The sequence below is a fragment of the Diospyros lotus genome, chromosome 10 (assembly GCF_014633365.1).
Source record: "Diospyros lotus cultivar Yz01 chromosome 10, ASM1463336v1, whole genome shotgun sequence".
NCBI classification, from domain to species: domain Eukaryota; kingdom Viridiplantae; phylum Streptophyta; class Magnoliopsida; order Ericales; family Ebenaceae; genus Diospyros; species Diospyros lotus.
The window spans coordinates 22,518,710-22,538,675 of NC_068347.1; the positions used below are offsets into that span (position 1 = coordinate 22,518,710).

Consider the following 19,966-nt stretch of genomic DNA (forward strand, 5'->3'; position numbering starts at 1 on the left):
TAAAACTTGCCAGCCTTTCCTTTTTCCTAATCGTTGGGGTTCCTTCCTGTCCTGTCAGAATCATCTTTTCTTTAGCTGCTCAGTGTTTAATGGAAAAGCATCTTTCTTTTTGTTCTAAAAGGTGAAATTGTTCGTTTCAGGTGTTTCCATTCTCGATCTGACAAAAATGTGAGGGGAGATTAATCATGGTGACTCAGTCAACCAACAACAGTTAGACCAGTGTACACTGCGCACAAGGAGCCCCCTCATTTGAGAGATTACTCCCACACTGTGGCTGATGAGACTCGATCCTGAATCATTTGTTCTAACTTCACTGCTGTTAACCAACTGAACTGCCCATAGTGGCGAAAAGTATCTTTCTTTGTTCAGATGTTGACATGCTGCTTGCATAGTGCGGGTGGGCATTTATTATTGGCGAAAGCTCAATTTTTACTCTTTCCTTTTACGTTCTTTTAGCGTAGTTATTTAAAATTTTGATTATTTTAATTATACATCTCACTTATATTTTTAAATTAATTTAATTTTTATATTTTAATTTTTTTTATATGATAATCCAAACATTTCATTATTTGATATTTTTTTATGTGGTAAGTTGAACTTTTAATTATTATGATTATACTCTTAAATTTATATTTTTAAATTAATTTAATCTCTATAATTCGACGTGAATAAAGTGTAATGTGTATTTTGTCATGTCATTTTATTTGTTTTATATAAAAGTATAAGATTAATTTGATTAAAAAATGTAAATCTAGGAGAATATTCGAAACAATGAAAAGTTTGACTTGTCACATAAAAAAAAAAATCAATATATATGATGTTAAATTGACTTAAAAATCATATTCATAAATGTAATCGAAACAACAACAATTTTGAATAATCACATAAAAAACATGAAAGTATAGAAACAAAAATATAAATTTGAATTTTATTTCTTCTTCCACCCCAATGAAATTCTACCCAGCCACACGCTCCACTTGAAATTTAGGTTGTACAAAAATTGAAATGAAAAAATGATATTTTTTTAAAAAATTAAAAAATAAAAATATGAAATAAAGTGTAAATTAAAAAAATATAAGAATTTTTTATAAATATAATTTTTAATATAGAAAATTATAAAAAATAGTTATTTAGGAGATTTTAAATAAAAATATAACATATTAAAGTTAATACACAATTTTATTTTTATAATACATATATAATTAATATTATGAAAAATACTTTTAACGTGTAATTAATTTTTATATAATATTTTATGTATAATTATTATTTTATTATTTTAAAATTAATTAATTATTAAAAAGTGATTGATGGGATTGAAAAGAAGAAAAGTCTATTGAGGAGTTGGGCTCGTTGCGCCTGGAAAGTGAAAGTGAAATTGAAATTGAAATTGGGGGTGAAAACACATAGAAGTGGAGTGGCAACCCTTCTCTCTTTGCTTGATTTCAGTGCCTTCCGTCTTCTCCCTCTTTTGTTCTGTCCGTCCAAAACGAGTGGGATTTTGTTCAGGCTTTAACGGGTTGATCATATTTTCACTGTTCATATGAGAATGAAAAATAATGAAATGATATAAAATAATTTTTGATTATCATTTCGTTACTTTTTATTATCATATAAACAATGAGGGTGATGATCACCCCATTAAAAGAGGTGAATAAAATCGCTCTCGTCCAAAACACGTGGGAGCAGCCTCTATTTTCCAATTAATCTCTCTTTCTCTGTCAACCCTCACAAATACAAATATATATATATATATTATTTTTAGAGTAAAATAATTGAGTCATAATAAATTAAGATTCGTATTAATAAATTATGAGTTCGATTTCTTATTCTACATAGTAAGATAAAATTTTTATGTATAATTTTTTTTTATTAAAATTAAAGACATAAACGATGAAAAATTACACAACAATGATAATCTTTATATATATAAATTAAGGAAGATTATGAAAGGAGATGGAGTGCGATTAGATATTTTGTTCTTTTCTCTAGGTTTTGCGGTTTGATTATGCATAAATATATATATATATATAATATATTTTGAGTATTGACAGTTTGTTATCGACCATTATATATCATTGGGATTGTGTTTTTAGTCATTTTTTATAATTTACGAAACACTATCAAGATATTTTATAAATTACAAAAATAACCACAAAAAATAAAAACATTTCGAGCTGTGTTTTGAAATCAAAAACGATTTGATAACATCAAAATCACGTCTCCCAACCGTTTTCATGCTTAAAGAGGTGATAAATGCATGCATCCTTCCCACTTGTGGCAGAAGAAGACAATCTGGATGCGTCATAACACATTTTCGGCCCTTCAAGTCCTATCATCTCAACACGTGTCCATTCTCACCAAATGACAAGATATATATATATATATGAAGATAACGTTTATTAAAATAAAAAATAGAAAATAAAATATTAAGATAAATTTAAAATAATTTTTGGATCAAAATATGAGATGGCCAACATAAGATTAGGAAACATTTCAAAATTTGTATCAAACTATTTGTTAAATTCTTTAGAATGCATTAAAAGACATAAACGTTATTTTTTTTTTTTTTTATAGGTAGGAGCTAAGATATGCTTATTTTGAGGGGATGAGAGATATGCATATCTTAAAAAATTATGAAAAATATCATAAAATAATTTTTTTCAATAATAGTCAGATAAACTTAACAAACATATTGAAAAGATAAAAGTTTGGGATGTATATTATATCTTGGTTTTTACATCCCATATCTTAATTAACAAACGCCCTTAAGATAGCATTTGTTAAAATAAGTAAGATAAAAAAATATCAAGATTAGGTCAGAATGTTTTCCGAACCAAGATATGGAATAATCAATATAAGGTTGGGAAACATTTCAAAAATTTTATCAAACTATTTGTTAAATTTTTTAAAATACATTAGATGACACAAACATCATTTTTTTCTTATCTATAAATACCAAAATATGCTTATCTTAAAGGGAGAGAAATAAGCATATCTTGAAAAATTAAGATAAGAAGCCACGTGACTTCTTTTTCAATGATCACCAGATACATTTAACAAACACGTTGAAAAGACCAAACATCCGAAATGCTTTTCATATTTCACATTTTCTGATTTATATCTTGATTAACAAACGCTACTTAAAAATATTTACTATCTTAAAATAATTTACTTGTCGCATCCCGTAGAATAAAATTTTTGATAAAATTATCTATTTTTAAAATAAATTAAATAAATAAAATTCATGTACACAAAAACATTCTGACCATGTAACTTTAATTAATACCACTAAGATTAAACTATAAAAAATGAAACTAATAATAAGATTCCAATACTGACTGACCTCTTCAGAACAAACTTCTTCACCTCCCCCATCCCCAGGGAAGCTATCACTTTCGCTGGTAAAAATCTTTTCCTTTGTTCAACCTTGTAGATCATATTTTCTCTATATATATGTCACCTCCACTACTGGACTCAATTCAGACTCATAAACCCCTTCTTCTTGACCCAAAGCCCAGCAGCTGCTCTCTCCTTCTTCTTCAATGGCGGCCGCCGCTACAGCCCTCACTTCATCTCTCTCCTCCAAGACCTCTCTCTTGGACCAGACCTCCTCCTTCTATGGCATCCCCATTTCAACCCCTTCTCGCCTCCAACCCCTCAAGTCTGCCCTGCAAAACCACTCCATCTCCGCCTCGGCGGCATCCTCTCCGCCTTACAATCTCAGGTCATTCAAGTTTCAGCCCATCAAAGAATCCATCGTTTCCCGGGAGATGACCCGCCGGTACATGATGGATATGATCGTCCACGCTGACACGGACGTCGTCATCGTCGGCGCCGGCTCTGCTGGGCTCTCCTGTGCCTACGAGCTCAGCAAGAATCCCTCCGTACAGGTACAAGTTTTTATGTGAGTGAAATTAACGCATGTTTACTTTGCCTTTTCTGCTTTGTTTTATTCTTAGCGGCAATTTGTCGAGCAGGTGGCGATCATTGAGCAATCGGTGAGCCCCGGCGGCGGCGCGTGGCTTGGCGGTCAGCTCTTCTCCGCCATGGTGGTTCGCAAGCCTGCGCACCACTTTCTCGACGAGCTCGGCATCGAGTACGACGAGCAGGACAACTACGTGGTCATCAAGCACGCGGCGCTGTTCACGTCCACCATCATGAGCAAGCTGCTGGCCAGACCGAACGTGAAGCTCTTCAACGCCGTCGCCGCCGAGGACCTGATCGTGAAGGGCGGGAGAGTAAGTGGCGTGGTCACGAACTGGGCGTTGGTGTCGATGAACCACGACACGCAGTCGTGCATGGACCCCAATATCATGGAGGCGAAGGTGGTGGTGAGCTCATGCGGGCACGACGGGCCGTTCGGCGCTACGGGGGTGAAGCGGCTGAAGAGCATCGGGATGATCGAGAGCGTGCCGGGGATGAAGGCCCTGGACATGAACACCGCCGAGGACGCGATCGTGGGGCTGACGAGGGAGATTGTGCCGGGGATGATCGTCACCGGCATGGAAGTTGCAGAGATTGATGGAGCCCCGAGAATGGTACAGTTATCTTCCCCTAGAAATATGCCAGCTTTCTGTAAAGATCCATGTGCTGTTTCATTCACTAGCTAAGAGGCCACCCGAGCATTGGGGGGGTAGAAATGACTGTCTCGCCAAGTATCATTTAGGACAGTGAATTTTGCTGAGATAGATAAAGTCAATTGGACATAGGATGTTTCTGGAAATCTCAATTTTACCCTTCATTAAGCCCCCCTCCCAAAAAAAAAAAAGGAATTGGAGGTCACCATACCACCTTTTTAAGTCGCAATTACTTGGAAATAGTGATTAAGTGAAACCCTCTCTCTCCTAATATGATCTCAATTTAGGTTTGTATCAATCTATCTATACCACCTTTTTTTAAGTCGCAATTACTTGGAAATAGTGATTAAGTGAATCCCTTTCTCTCCTAATATGGTCTCAATTTAGGTTTGCATCAATCTATCTATAAAAATACATATGATTTGGGGGGCTGGTGATTTGCAGGGGCCAACATTTGGGGCGATGATGGTATCAGGGCAGAAGGCGGCTCACCTGGCGCTGAAGGCACTGGGGCTTCCGAACGCTCTGGACGGAACATTCGTCGGGAACATCCACCCTGAGCTGATCCTGGCCTCCGCCGATAACTCTGCGGCCGTTGATGCTTGAGGCCTTCTAAATGAGAAGAATGATGTCTTATCTAAAGGAAGAGAGAGAGATAGATGAAGGGGTAGTGGGGTGCTCCCTTCTTCCTGTGTATTTTCTGGGCAGACCTTTGACTTTTGTGGTGTGATTGTGAATAATGATGGCAGCGTTTGGTTTTTTTTTTGTGTGTGTGTGTGTGTGTGTTTTTTTTAATTGAATAATGTTATTATCACTAGTTATGGTGAATGACGGTAATGTATCACTTTACGTGGACTATATTGTTGGCATTGTATATTTTAAAATATAAAAAATAAAATTTGTTAATTAAACACTCTTTTTATCTTAGTCAAGTAAACACTTTAATTCATATGAGTTGCTACATTATCACCTCTATTAGAGATGAGTAGCATTAGGCTTCTTAATTTTGTGTTCTCTGAAATGTTTTTTGTGGCAAGAATTAGTTGTTTGAAAAGCTTGAATTTATCAACGGACGCTTGCATTGGTTAAGGGTCTCACTAGAAGAAGGCGAAGAATTATTTACTGATAGTCTAATGAGTAGATAACAATTCAAATCAGATGCTGCTATGCATGGCCTAGCTTTTTTATGTCTTTGCTTCTGAACTGAAGCTCTCTTCCGTTTGGTTCTTTGGCTGGGGTCTCTACTTATAATTTTCCTCAGCAATTGCCAATTGAATTGGGGCTGGGGGCCGACAAAACAACTGGGACAAAGACGACATAAATTGATAGACAGTCACAGATATATAAAGCAAAACGAAGAGCCATCAAAACCAGCGCAGGTGGAAGGCACAGCAGGAAACCAGTTCAAAGAGTGGACGGAGACACCCTTATTGCTACAAAAACCGAAACTCCTTACCAAGAGTTTTTATTTTATAGCTATAGCCTCTTCCTAACAACTCTGGCTTCTAATTAATTAGTAATTTCATCACAAGTCGATATGATCATATGAATATGACGCGCACTTGGAGAATGAGCATTTTATCCTCCAAATTGTAATGGAATGGTGCGTTATTGCATTGCATATCGCTTCCCACAATGAGATCATGACATCTGTGTTTCTTCTTTTTGGGAAGTTTTTCCGCCTAAGTTTTTTTGGATATTTTTTTAAAATTTCTTTCCCTAAGATAGTATTTGTTAATTAAGATATAAGGTAAAAAATATTAGATATGTGAAACATTTTGAATATTTATTATTTTTAATATATTTGTTAAATTTATTTGATATTTTTAAAAATCTTCGTGTGACTTTTTATAGATAAATTTATCTGACATCCTTTTAGATAAATTTATTTGATATTTTACAGATAAATCTAAATCATTCATATGTTTCTTATAAGATAATTAATATCATTTAATATATCTTTAAAATTTAAATTTCTCTCTCTCTCTCTCTATATATATATTTTATTATTTAATACAGAATTCATTTCACTTATTTTTTAAATTATTTTATTCAATTTTATATTTTATTATATATTATGAAAATATGCTTTGATAATTTTTAATTATCTAAGTGAAATTATTATAATTTCATCGATAACTATTTTTAATTTTTATTTTTTGACAATTTACATTAATCATAAAATACTATTTTAATCATAAATGTATTATTGATTATAACATACAATTTTGAATGAATTTAGTAATAGTGATATTTTAATAAAAATAACACTTATCTTAGTGTTTATCATATGCATTTAACAAACGTATGAAAAAAAATATAAAATGAATTTTAAAAAATTTAATAAACAATCAGATAAAAATTTTGAAATACTTTACAGTCTTATTTTGATGATTCCATATCATAGTTTAAAAAACATTTCAATCTTATCTTAATACTTTATTTTTTTCTCATTTTATCAAACGTTACCTAAATAAAAAAAACAACAATATTAGTGTTCTCCCAGGTCACCCCTTTCCTTTCTTTGCTTGCTTGCTTGCATAATTAGAATTTGTCTTGTTTGTCATCTTAAATGAGCAGATCAACCAAAAAGATAGCCGCCGGCTATTTCCTCGATTAGGATCTCTTTTCTAACAAACTATGTTGTCTCACTCTCATTGTTAGAAACTGCCTGAGTCATCTTTGCCTAATAAAACTAACATTTCTTATCAGCTTGGTCTAGCAGAATGATTGCATCCTTTAGCCAAGAAGTTTTCATCTTGTCATTTTGTCCCATTTCATTAATTTTTCGAGGCTCCAAGCATTTATGATCAAAAACCTCGTCGGTGTGGGGCTCTTTGCAAATCTAACCCTATCAATAAGGTGGCTTCAACTTGGCAAAACAAGAAATCAAAGACTTGAAGAAGCTTTTTGGCAATTACGATGACAAAGGAGGAATCATGAGATTTTGACTGGGCAACTTTGTAAATGTCAAGAGACTTTGTGGTTATTTGTTTTCATAATTGCTGAAGTTTTCAATAATCGCAACTAAAAAGGTTATAAAGATAAAAAAAGAGTTTAAAATGAAGGATAAAATAATTATTTTACGTAATATATTAATAGTCTTTGTCATTTTTAGACATAAAGGTAATTATTGCCTTTTCATCAAATTTTAGGTATGCCACATTGAATTTACCTTAAAAATTTGGATAAATTTCAAAACTCATTCATGAGATTTGTTTAAATTATATCTACCAATCTTATATTTTTAAAAATAACCCCTACCTTCCCTCTTAGTTAATAAATAGTTAAAATTAATCATTTTACCCTTACATATAAACAATTTCCCCTCTCTCTATCTCCTCCATTTCTCTCTCTCTCTCTCTCACACACACATATGCACTCTGCTTCATGCATCTTCTCTTTTTCTTTGACTTGCATTTTGCAATGTTTACTCTTCTTTTCTTTCCTTGTCTATAATGATTTGTGATTAATGGAATATACTTTTCATTTTTCTCAACTCTATTCCTCATTTTACTCTTTACTGTGGGTTTGGTGATACCAAAATTTTTTTCTCCATCGAAACACCAACAGGTTTTTGATTCCATTGCATAAGGGTTGGGTTTCTTGGTGTGATGGACCTTTATCAAAAACCTGTTGGCTCAATCAATGAGGTTTGATGATGGAAATGGGACGAAGTAGTGTTATACCAATCAATATCTCTTTCTTCTTCAAAGCCTTCAAACCCATGTTTTGAATATGGGTTTTAAGGATTTTTTGAACTTGATGGGTTCAAATCTTCAAACCTTAAAAATTGTCTAGGTTTGAAGGTACGAACCCAAAGGGTTTGCATGTCATCCACGATCTGTAGTCAATGATGCATAGTGATTTTGTTATTATTGGTCACTTGTCATTTTTGTTTAATTTTTTTTAATGATTATAATGAAAAAAAAAGGAGTAAAACAACAAACAATATATCTAGTCTTTATCCTACTATGTGGGATCAGGTACATGAATTTTAAACTTTCATGTATTTCTATCTTACAATGAAGAAAATATATTTTGAAAATTTTAAAAAAATTATCTTACGGGGTATAAATGACAAAAGATATAAGTGATATATATTTATATAATTTATGAAAGATGAGTAATTTTTTTTAAAATATAGAAATAATCAGTTTAGTTTAAGCAAAACTTCATGAATAATTTATAAAATTTATACTAAAAATTTTGTGCAGCATCATTTTTCAAAGGGAATAACTACAAAATAAAGTGCCCAAAAATAGTGATATTCTCTATTTATTAAAGAAGACCGATATTTTTACCAAAAAATTCTGTGGAAACGGGGCAGGGTGAATTTACAAATTTAACCAAGAAGTAAAGACCGTTAAATGACGTCGTGTTTCTGGGGAGCCTTCTTCTAACCGTGACCTGGTTGATTTCTCATCGGTCTTTGCCCCCTCAGATCAGTACCGCCGGCTACTCCTTTTAGTTTCGTTCTCCGGTCACATCTCGACCCCAATTCAACCCTATATTTTCACTATCTAAACCCTAACCCTAATTTAACAAGCCGCCCTTTTGATCTCCGTCCCGAAACATTATTTTGAAGCAGTCAACTAAAAGATGGAGGAGCTCTTCGTCGCAATTCTTTCTATGATTCTCATTGTGGCGTTGATTCCGCTGTATCTATGGAGACGTCGTCAGGCCTCTCAATCACCAGATCGTATTGAAGAGGATGTTCAGGTCTCTCTCTCTCTCTCTCTCTCTCTCTCTCTGATGCCTTTACAACCTTGGGCGCTTCGATTGTAGTTGGTGATGATAAGCTATGAGCATTGGTTTTACATATTTGAGATTATAAATGACTTAGATTGACTTATATTTGAATTCATTTGGTAACTTTTGGTAAACTTGGGAGATTTGTAATGACTGGTACGCAAATAGCAGGCTCGGCAGAGGGAAACTGTGGTGCGTGCGACTGGCGCTCGTAGGATGCGGAGGAGGCCTGCTGCTGCTGCCACTGCCAGCACCTCTTCAGCCCCAGGTCAGTACATTCTTCCGAAGATTAATGTACATGCTGCTTTGTTTTTCTATTTTGTATAGATATGTGTTTGAGTATTCAGGCTAATGAAGAAAAGTTATTAGTAATGCAAGAAATCAATGCCTTAAGAGTAAGATGCACTTGTAATATCTGGAGGTAGTTTACTTGCCTAGATGTGTTGATTCCATAGTTCCATGTTCTCAAAAGGTGGTAAGTTCATGCTTTTGACCATTTTTTCTAATTGATGTAGAGAGAGGTGTCTGGTGAGGTAAGTTAATGCTTTTGTCCCAGGCATGTTTCATGTTAAGCTGTGACCAGAAGTGGTTGTAGATTCTTGGACCAAGGCATTTGGGCTTATGTTTGCTACTTGCAATCCAGTTTCAGCGGAATTTCTTATTGTAGTAGCATTTGCAAGAGGGCCATGTCGAATTTTCTCTCTTTGGAGTTCTTTGGCTGATGTCTATTTGGAAAGCTTAAAAACCGTGGAATTGGAATTAATAGCATTTGCAAGAGGGCCATGTCAAATTTTCTCCCTTTGGAGTTCTTTGTCTGATGCTTGTTTGGAAAGCTTAAAAACTCTGGAATTGGAATTCAAATTCCAGAGTTTTAATAAATTCCTGCATTTGGAATAAAAAAAATGTAGGAATTGGAATTCCATTTACCCTCAAAACTCTGGGATTAGAATTTCGATAAAAGTTGGTTGGAATTGTACCAACTGTTGATGCAGCAAAAAACTTGGTACAACCCATTATAGCATACTTACAGCATATACTACTTTTACCCCCCCCCCCCCCAATTTAAAGTTTTCTTGTCTTGAAGAAATGTTGAGGAGGCTTGCCACTCGAGGAAATTGCTTGAGGAGATCTGGAACGTACTCCCAAGTATTATTATCCGGGTGAAGGTCAAACCATTGGATGAGGACTTGATTGATGGGAGCCCCTTGCTTGTAGATTATCCTTCTATCTATGCTAGCTGTAGGTTCTCTTACACTGTCTCTAGCAGTGGAAAATGTAGGTAGGATTGAACTCACTGGTTGTGCTCCTATTGACTTCTTGAGAAATGAAATGGGAAACACTGGATGGATGTTGGAGCCCTTAGGTAGTTGCAGCCTGTAGGCCACATTTCCCACCTAGGTAGTAATGGGAAATGACCCATAGTACTTTGGGTGTAACTTTGAGCTAGGCTTTTGGAGTAGGGCCCTTAAATGTCCTGATTGCAGCTTCAAGTACACCACTTCCCCCACTTGAAACTCCTTTTCACTCCTCCTTTTGTCTGCAAACTGCTTAATTCTATTCTTGGAGTTGGTCAACTTTGTTTTGAGTATTTGTAAGGCCTGTTGCCTTTGCTGTAGCCGCCTGTAGGTAGGCATATAGGGCTGCCACTGTTGAAGAGTCTCCCAAGGATGGTAGCAAGGGAGGTTTGTAGTCATAGAGAGCTTCAAAAGGAGATCTCTTTATATAGCTGTGGTGGGTGGAATTGTACCACCATTGAGCTGTGGCCAGCCATTTGTGCCAAGACTTGGGCTCTAGGAAGCAAGAACACCTCAGATACATTTCTAAACACTGATTAACTCTTTCTGTTTGGCTGTCAGATTCAGGGTGGTAGGCGGTGGACATGTTGAGCTTGACCTCCAATAACCACATCAACTCCTTCCACAGTAAGCTAGTAAAAATTTTATCTCTGTTGAGACTGTAGCCTTAGGTACCCCATTCAATTTCACTATGTGATCCAAAAATACCTTAGCTATTTCCTGGGTAGTGTAAGGATGAGTTAATCCAATGAAATGGCCAAAGTGAATCTATCCACTATCACCATGATGCAATATTTCCCTTCTAATTTTGGAAGCCTTTCAATGAAATCCATGGATATGCTTTCCCAAGGTCCTCTTGAAATTTCCAAAGGCTGTAGTAGCCTTGGGTATGCTACATTCTTTGACTTCCACCTCCTGCAAGTATCACACCTTAACAAAAACACTATGACATTCTTCTTTAGCCTTGGCCACTGGAAGAGTTGCTTGACCTTATGGTAAGTGTTCACAATACCTGAATGTTCCCCAAGGGGTGAATTATGTAAGGCTTCTATTACCTTTCTCCTAAGCACTTCATCATCCCTTATGACCAATCTCCCTTGGTATTTGATCAAGCCATTTGGTCAGTGTATACCTTGGTCTTGAGGTAGGATTTACCACCAATTGTTGCAAAAGTTCCTTAGTTTTCCCCTTTGCTTCATAGCTTGAAACAATTTCTTGGCACCAATCTAGAACTACCATGGTTATTGTAGCCGAACTGCCCTCTTCAAAACACCTGAATAGGACATCTGCTGTGAGGTTTTCCTTGCCTTTCCTATACTGTATGGTGTAATCCAATCCCATTAGTTTTGTCATCCCCTTCTGCTGTAATTGAGTGTGCAACCTTTATTGCAACAAAAATTTCAGACTTTCATGGTCCGTTTTAATCACAAACTTACCTCATTCCAAATAATGTCGCCATTTGTCCACCGCCATAAACATGGCCAATAGCTCATTTTCGTATATGCTCAATCCCAGGTGTTTAGGGGCTAATGTTTGGCTAAGAAAAGCCAAAGGTCTGCCCTCCTGAACTAACATAGCCCCAATTCTACTAGCACTCGCATTCGTCTCAAGTATGAATGGCTTATTGAAGTTTGGTAACCCTAATGTGGGAAACTTACTTGTAGCCTCCTTGAGTTTGCAAAAAGCCTCCTCCACCTCTTGACCCCAATGGAACCCATCTTTCTTCAATAATTTTGTTAGGGGTCGGCTAATAATGCCATAATTTTTAACAAACCGGCGATAATAGCCAGTTAATCCCTAGAATCCCCTAAGTCCCTTGACATTTTGAGGCCTTGGCTACCTTAACATAGCTTTTACTTTGTTAGGATCAGTACTCACCCCTCCTTTAGATATAATGTGGCCCAAGTACTCCACTTGTTCTTGTGCAAAGACACATTTTGACTCCTTGATATACAATTGTTGAGCCTAAGGACCTTAAAAGTGGTTTTTAGGTGGTCAAGATGATTAGCAAATGATAGGCTATAGATTAGAATATCATCAAAAAACACTATGATAAATTGGCGCAAATATGGTTAAAAAATCAACGCCTGAAAGATAGTTGGGGCATTGGTGAGACCAAAGGGCATGACTAAGAATTCATAGTGCCCTTGGTGGGTTTTGAAGGCTGTTTTGTGAATGTCTTTAGGCTTCATTTGGATCTGGTGATAGCTTGACCTAAGGTCTAATTTGGTAAAGACAGTAGCACACTTAAGCTCATCAAGCAGGTCTTCCACAATGGGTATTGGAAACTTGTCCTTGATGGTTATGGAGTTTAGTTGACGATAGTCAACACAAAACCTCCATAACCCACCTTTCTTTTTGACAAGTAATACAGGTGAGGCAAAAGAGTTGGTGCTTGGTTGGATAATGGATTTGTGCAACATGTCTTTAATGAGTCTTTCAATTTCAGTTTTCTGTTTTAGTAGGTAATGGGAGGACCTTACATTGATAGGCTTGGAATTTGGTTTCAGATTAACAGGGTGATCAAAAGGTCTATTGGGTGGTAGGGAGTTGGGCTCCATGAAGAGGTCCTTATACTTAATTAAAAGTATATTAAGAGAGTCAGTCTTTTGTACCTTTATTTGGACATGAGAGTGGCTACTCACAATAATTGCTACCTCCCCTTCTTGTTCTATACTATCCCCTATAGGCTCCATGGCATGAATGGAGAATAGTTGTGCCATCTTGGTGAATTTAGTTTTGAACATCCTTTGCAACTTCTTACCTGAAATCATCTTGCATACTCCCACTTCATGATTACCCGTTAGGGTCTTCCTTCTTCCATCTTTCTCAAAAGTCACCTCCATTTTATCAAAATCAAAGCTGATTGGATTAACTCGTTTCATCCAATCAACTCCCAGCACCACATCACAACCCCCCAACTTAACAACCTCAAATCAGCTAAGAAATCCTCTTCGTTCATCTCTTAATAGAATCCCTTACACGATGATTGGCTTAAAGCCTTGCTGCCATTAGCGACTATTATTGATAGGGGATGAGATTGAGTGATTTCACACCCCAGCCTCATTGCCATAGCTTCATCCAAGAAGCTATGGGTACTTCCACTGTCAATGAGCACCATGATGGGACAATTGTTTGCTTTACCTTCCACCTTGATAACCTTGCTGTTGGCCACCCCTTTTAAGGCATGTAATGATATTTTTCTCCCCTGTCTTCCCAATCAATCTCAGAGAGTTCCTCTCCTTCCTCTATGTCATCATTTTCTCCTTCCAACAATAGCAATTGCCTTTTACACCTATGGCCTATGAAGTACTTGTCCCCACATTTATAACACAGCCCGGCTTGTCGCCTTTGTTCCATTAATTTTCCTCCATTTGTAGGGGTAGGGGTGGTAGAAGGTAGGGCTAATACTCCCTTACCACTGTGTCCCATATCCCTTGCTACCATTATGTTCTCAACCTGCCAGCCTCCTCTGACTACTCCCCTCATCTGGTTCCTCTTGTAGCCTTGCACTCTTAGTAGCTTGCTTCACGGTCTGAGGCTGTATCATCTTCACCATTAGTCTCACTTCATTTCCTAGGCCACTAATAAAACTTGATACAAAGTATTCCTCGAACAAATGGGGATTGTGCACCATCATTCGGGACCTTAGCTCTTCAAACTTGAGCTGATAAGCCTGCACGGTCCCTTCTTGCTTGAGTTTGTTGAACTTTTCAATTATATCCCTCATACTCCGATCCCCAAATCTCTTACAGAGATCATCAACAATACATTCCATGGACTTCCTTCCTTCACCGCACTCCAACCTTGAAACCATGCATCTCCCGTATCATTCAGGTAAGCAAAAGCTAGGGTAATCTTCTGTTGTTTTGGTATTTGATATAGGGAGAACATCCTCTCACACCTCCTTATCCACCATCTCGGATTCTCCCCTTTAAAAAGTGGAATCACTAATTTCGGCGCAAGGAAGCTCGGCTAGTTATGATTAGCTTGAGCTCTTGGCCTCCTTTCCCTTGTATTTTCCCCCACCATTTCTGGTTCAAACTCGAATTTCGACGTCCCTACTGGTTGGTGCTCCATTCCCACTTCGGGAAGGATGGGCTTCGACCTCTCCCTAGGAGGAAACTCAGGTGAGAGTCTTATCGGTTGTTGGGATGCGAACATCCTTATGAACTAGAGCATCTGCTCCATCATTTGTTCTCGTAGTAGAGCACTTTGTTCCCGGTTCTCTTCACACCATCTCAAAATTGCCTGATCAATTTGGGTATCCACCCCTGTTCTAACAAAGGATTTGAGAGTTCCCAACCTTCTTTGCATCTCCGCCATTGCTGTTGTAACCTGTTGTAACTGGGACTCCATCTACTTCATTCTCGTTCCATCGGCTATGGCGATGAATGATTAGTATCCGATTGACGCCGAAAAGCGTTGCTTTGATACCAGAATGTTAGCTCCCTAAGGATTTGACGGTAGTCTTGATCAATAGATGGACTAAGAGAGAGAGAAATCAAGAGAGAATTTGGAAGAGAAGAATGCAGAGTTAGAGAGAAAGAGGGAACAAGGAGAGAGAAATTCAGAATTCTCTTGGGAAATTTCATAATCATCTGTGGAAGGAATTCAACGATATTTATAGCTGATCCTAACCTCTCCCATGTGCGGGTAACCACTTACATGCATTTGGGAATGTACCAGCTGCTAATACAGCAACAAACTTGGTACAACCTATTACAACATACTTATAGCATATACTACTTTTCCCTTCTACTATATTTAATTACAGTTATCTCCCCCTTACACGTTAGTACATGACATTCACTAACAAATCAATTGTATATTAGTTTTTTTTTTTACTTTAGTTGAATTGTTAAGGGTAATATTTTCAAATTACTTATGTAATTCCATTTCCATCTTGGTTTCAAACATAAGAATTGGAATTCAATCCTAATTAATAGTATTTTGTTCCAAACTGTTGAGAGTAAAATAAAGTTTAAAGGATAAACTTGACCCTTTATTTAATAGCTTAAAATTTTAAATTAGACGGTGGTTAACAATTCAACATGGTATTGGAGCATGCATAGGTCTTGAGTTCAAACCTCACCACCAACCCAATATTTAAATTGTTGCACGTTGTTGGACTAGTTATAAGTGAAGCCTGACCACATGTGAGAGGGTGTGTTGAAAGCAAAATAATAGTTTAAAAGATAAATTTAACCTTCTATCTAATAGGTTAAACTTTTAGATCAGATGGTGGTTAACAATTCAACACAAAACAAAACAAAATAATTGGAATACTAATTCTTTTGGATTCTTTCAAACTCTGGACATTGAATTCTGATTCCATTGGAATTGGTTCCAAACAAGCTGGCAGTTGGCAAGGGCCTTGCATAATAGGGAGATCAGGCAAGGGTGCCATGATCACCCATATTTTTCATGTATAATATCCTGAAAAAATAGCATGTAGACCTTGGAAATCTTACAAATGCCATTTCACTAGTTGAATCAGTTGCTATGGAGCTCCTTGTTCTTTTGGTGCCTGAGGTGATCTTCCTTTTTACTAATTAAGTATATCTCTTTGGAACATTGAGATTTCTGGATAACTTTAGTTTACTTTTTCTCCTCTGCTCTTCCTGTATGGATCAGATCCATTCCATTTTCATCGTCTTCGATGGATTTTACTTGAAGCAATGGAAAGTAGAATGTGCTCTTTATAGCATTCTTATAAACTAGAATCCTGGGACGTTTTTCTTTGTCTGGCAAAATATTGGTACAAAATGAATGGCATAAATTTTGCATTAAAAATTTGGGTTGCAGAAAATATTGACGATAGTGATGATGAAGCTGTTGAAGAAGAGTATTATGCTGCTAAAGCATCAAGGAAAAAGGAAAAGAAACGGCAAGAACGGGAAGCACAAAGACAGGTGCAGGGCTATATTTTTCTTATATATCTTCTTCTTCCTGTGACTTTTTTCATTTTCAATTATGTTTCTTACCGTGTCCATCATAAAATGTTGTTATGGCTATTATTAAAATGTTTCACAATTCACAATATTCAAGGAGATATACTCTTTAATTATAGCACATCATCTCATGAACTATATTAAGATGTTTACTATAACCATTGATCTCATGGTTGATCCTTTTGTCCTTTTTTTCACCCTGCTTATTATGGCTATTGGAGCATTATCAGTTTTCTGCACTAATATTCAGATGGTTTATCTTGAAGGCTCAAGAGGCTGCAAGGGAGTCAAGGCATACAAAACAAGATCGTTATGCTGAAATGCGAAGGAGGAAAGATGAAGAGCGTGAAGCACTAGAACATCAGCTGGTTGGTAGTTGGTTGATCTCCAACATTATTGTGGACGTCAAATTTACACATTGTTGTACCCCATTGATGCGAAACGGGCATGGTTTATGCAGGAAGAAGAAGCCATGGCACGAAAGGCCAAGGAGGAAGAGGCTGCTGCTTTAGAATTTGAAAAGTGGAAAGGGGAATTTTCTGTTGATGCTGAAGGCACAACTGTAAATGAAATCCAAGATGGAAGCCAGAACTTGCTTTCTGATTTTGTAGAATACATTAAGGTGTCTTTTATTCCTAGTGATTTTGACCTGTCCCTTTGAGAATTAAGGCTTGCCAAGATGCATGCAACCGTTTTCAATCAGATAAATCCCTGAATCAAAAGCATCTTAAATCTGTCTTCTTTTAGTCTGAATAATTCTATAAGTTGTTCTTGGAGTCAACTGCTTTGCATATGTATGTATCCATGAATGTGCCTAACTCATAAAGAAAACAAAGAAATGGATATAAAAGGTTTTCTTAAGGGTGCCTTTGTGTTGGCACAGGAACTGTTTCTAGTAATCAGTAATCAATGATTATGCAACTCAAAACTAGTAGTTTTGTGCTTTTTAGTGGTTTTTAATATATTATATGTTATGTTACTGCAGGAGCACAAATACATTCCATTGGAAGATCTTGCTGCGGAATTCAAGCTCAGAACACAGGTTTGTTATAATAATCATAACTATAACTTTGCCTTCACCCCCTCCGGGTGCTTGTTTATCACCAATAGTAGATTTATTGAATGATTTTATGCTATGTAAACAAATCAATAACTGCTGTAAGGAGTTCTGATTGTTAAATTTATGCTTCCATCAAGTATCTTCAATAGAATTGTTTACCAGACCTCCTTCTGATTGTATGTTTTTTTACTTTTAAAGTACATTCTTTGTGTGTGTGTGTGTGTGTGTTGGGGAAGGGGGGGGGGGGGGGGGGGCAGAAATTGCTAGCTACATTCTATGCAACTGTTACGTTTATCTAGTTATGCATGTATGCTCAAGTTGGCCTTTGTGGTTTTAGGTTTTGAAATCACTCCTTGTTCACACAATGCAATGTAACTTTTGCTTGATGCAGGATTGTATCAATCGAATCACCTTGTTGGAAGATGCTGGTATGTTATGGTTTTCATTTTCTTGCTCTGCATTCATCTTTTTCAATTAACTGACACTGCTTGTTGCAGCTGGTCAATGGCTCTCCATGCTATCCCCATTCCAACTTATTTACAGTTGGATTCTATGTCAAAGCATGGATAACTTAATCTACCTTTATGTTGGGCCTGGTTGTCCTTTTTAATACTTTCACATCTACTCGTATTGTTGACTTCATTTTCATCTTTATCCTGATTGTTTGTTGATGATTGCTAAAAGTTTTCTTCTGTAAAACATCTCAGGCTATTATTATTCTGCTTAATCTTTGTTAAGAAAGCTGTGGTATCACTTTGGGTCCGTGTGTGTTTTTTTCAATCAACCAATCCCCAAATTGCTCTCTCAAAAACATATGTTCTTTAATTTTCTTGCTAAAATAATTCAAAATCAAAGGTGCTTGGTACAAAATATTCATACATGGAAGTCTAGAATTCATGTAGGCGACCTCACATAGTGGGATAAAGACTGGATATGTTGTTGTTGTTGTTGTGAATCTGCAAACTAAGATTGGGTGAATCAAAAGCTCTGGGTTTTCAATCCACACTCAAAATAGACCATATGTAGAGAAAGCTCTACATGTGGTGTATGAGGAATGCTAGCCACACCCTCTTAATTTTTACCACTCTCCTTCTCATGCTGAGACCTCACCATCACTGGGCTTATTTTTGGTAGAAAGTCTAATCATTAAAACATTTAGAAGATAAAAATAACACCAGGGATGGTGAGTTGCTAGCCTGAGAGGGAGAGTGGTAACAAGAGTGTGTTTAAGAGGTGTGGCTAGCATTCCTCGATCCATGTATACATTTGGTGTGCTGCTATTTATATAGTTTGTTTCTATACACATTTTACTTGTATCCTTTGTCCCTTTTTACTTGTATCCTTGGCTACCGTATGTATATAGGTTAAATTCCACCTAGATCTCTTGTGGTTTGGTCCATTTTAATGTAGATCTCATGTAGTTTACTTTTAGCATTTAACTTCCCTATACTTTCTTTTGTCCGTAGACCCCTTTCCATTACTAACAATGTTAATTAAGTACAAAAACAACCCCCTCTCTCTGGGCAACTCTTTCTCTATACCTTCTCTTAGAAAAATGATTTAAATTAATGAGTTGAAAATTCATTAGGCTTGGCCATCCAAAAGACATAACTTAAGACATATGTTAACTAGATAAGTTATGCATTGATTAAGAAATCCAAAAGATATTCAGAAAGTAAGAAGGCATCCAAAAGACATTCAAAAATTAAAAGTCCAAACGGATTTGTCTTCAATATTGAAACATTCATAATGAAAATACTTATATCCAATATTCTAGATTGGGCATCTAGATATGAGGTTGAGAAGTACTTGGTTCCCATCAGTTAGTGCAAACTATGTGGGAATGGGATCTAATCCAAGCTAAGTTGAATTCCAGCGATAGAGTTGCTGGATCCCTTGCACAGTGGGAGGCTCCAGCTATCTTCAAGAAGTGTCATTGCAGCTCTTAGCAAGAGATTTGACACTAGATTAAATTTTGGTTTTCTCTAACACGAATACTGTGCTGGTTTTCTAGCAATAACTGTTCCAGTTTTCTAAAACCTTTCACCTTTTTTTTTTTAAATCTCTACTTTCCTTCTCTACCCTCTCTCTATATTTCTCTCTTGAAATCTGCATCTGGCTTGTATCCCTTTGCTCTTGTAATGAATGAACTCAGAAAGCACATCTAAGAAGAAATGCTTTGGTGTATGTTATTTGTGGCGATATTGTTTTGATGTATGAGGCAAAAGAAGGCGTGAATAATAAACTTGAATTGTGGAGACATGCGTTGGAATCCAAAGGTTTTAAATTAATTAGGTAGAAAACTGAGTATGAAAAAAGTGAGTT

At 36.4% G+C, this 19,966-nt stretch overlaps 2 protein-coding genes across 4 annotated transcripts in view; both read left to right on the plus strand.

The window, feature by feature from the left end:
- The first annotated feature begins 3,473 nt into the window (after window positions 1-3,473).
- On the plus strand, window positions 3,474-5,493 carry LOC127810795 (thiamine thiazole synthase, chloroplastic). Its single transcript, XM_052350347.1, has 3 exons — window positions 3,474-3,893; window positions 3,981-4,541; window positions 5,025-5,493. Exons 1-3 carry the CDS (start codon window positions 3,546-3,548, stop codon window positions 5,184-5,186), a joined length of 1,071 nt encoding a protein of 356 aa, XP_052206307.1. The 5' UTR covers window positions 3,474-3,545; the 3' UTR covers window positions 5,187-5,493.
- A 3,473-nt stretch (window positions 5,494-8,966) lies between these two features.
- LOC127811975 (DDRGK domain-containing protein 1) overlaps window positions 8,967-19,966 on the plus strand; it is a 38,453-nt gene continuing 27,453 nt past the window's right edge. For 2 of the 3 annotated variants that reach the window (XM_052352201.1, XM_052352200.1), the window contains exons 1-7: window positions 8,967-9,302; window positions 9,501-9,600; window positions 16,436-16,542; window positions 16,848-16,949; window positions 17,042-17,203; window positions 17,567-17,623; window positions 18,033-18,069. In XM_052352201.1, the coding sequence (XP_052208161.1) occupies window positions 9,183-9,302; window positions 9,501-9,600; window positions 16,436-16,542; window positions 16,848-16,949; window positions 17,042-17,203; window positions 17,567-17,623; window positions 18,033-18,069 (685 nt within the window). In that variant the 5' untranslated portion in view covers window positions 8,967-9,182. The remainder of the gene's footprint in view (window positions 9,303-9,500; window positions 9,601-16,435; window positions 16,543-16,847; window positions 16,950-17,041; window positions 17,204-17,566; window positions 17,624-18,032; window positions 18,070-19,966) is intronic. The other variant, XM_052352202.1, reaches the window with a different exon arrangement.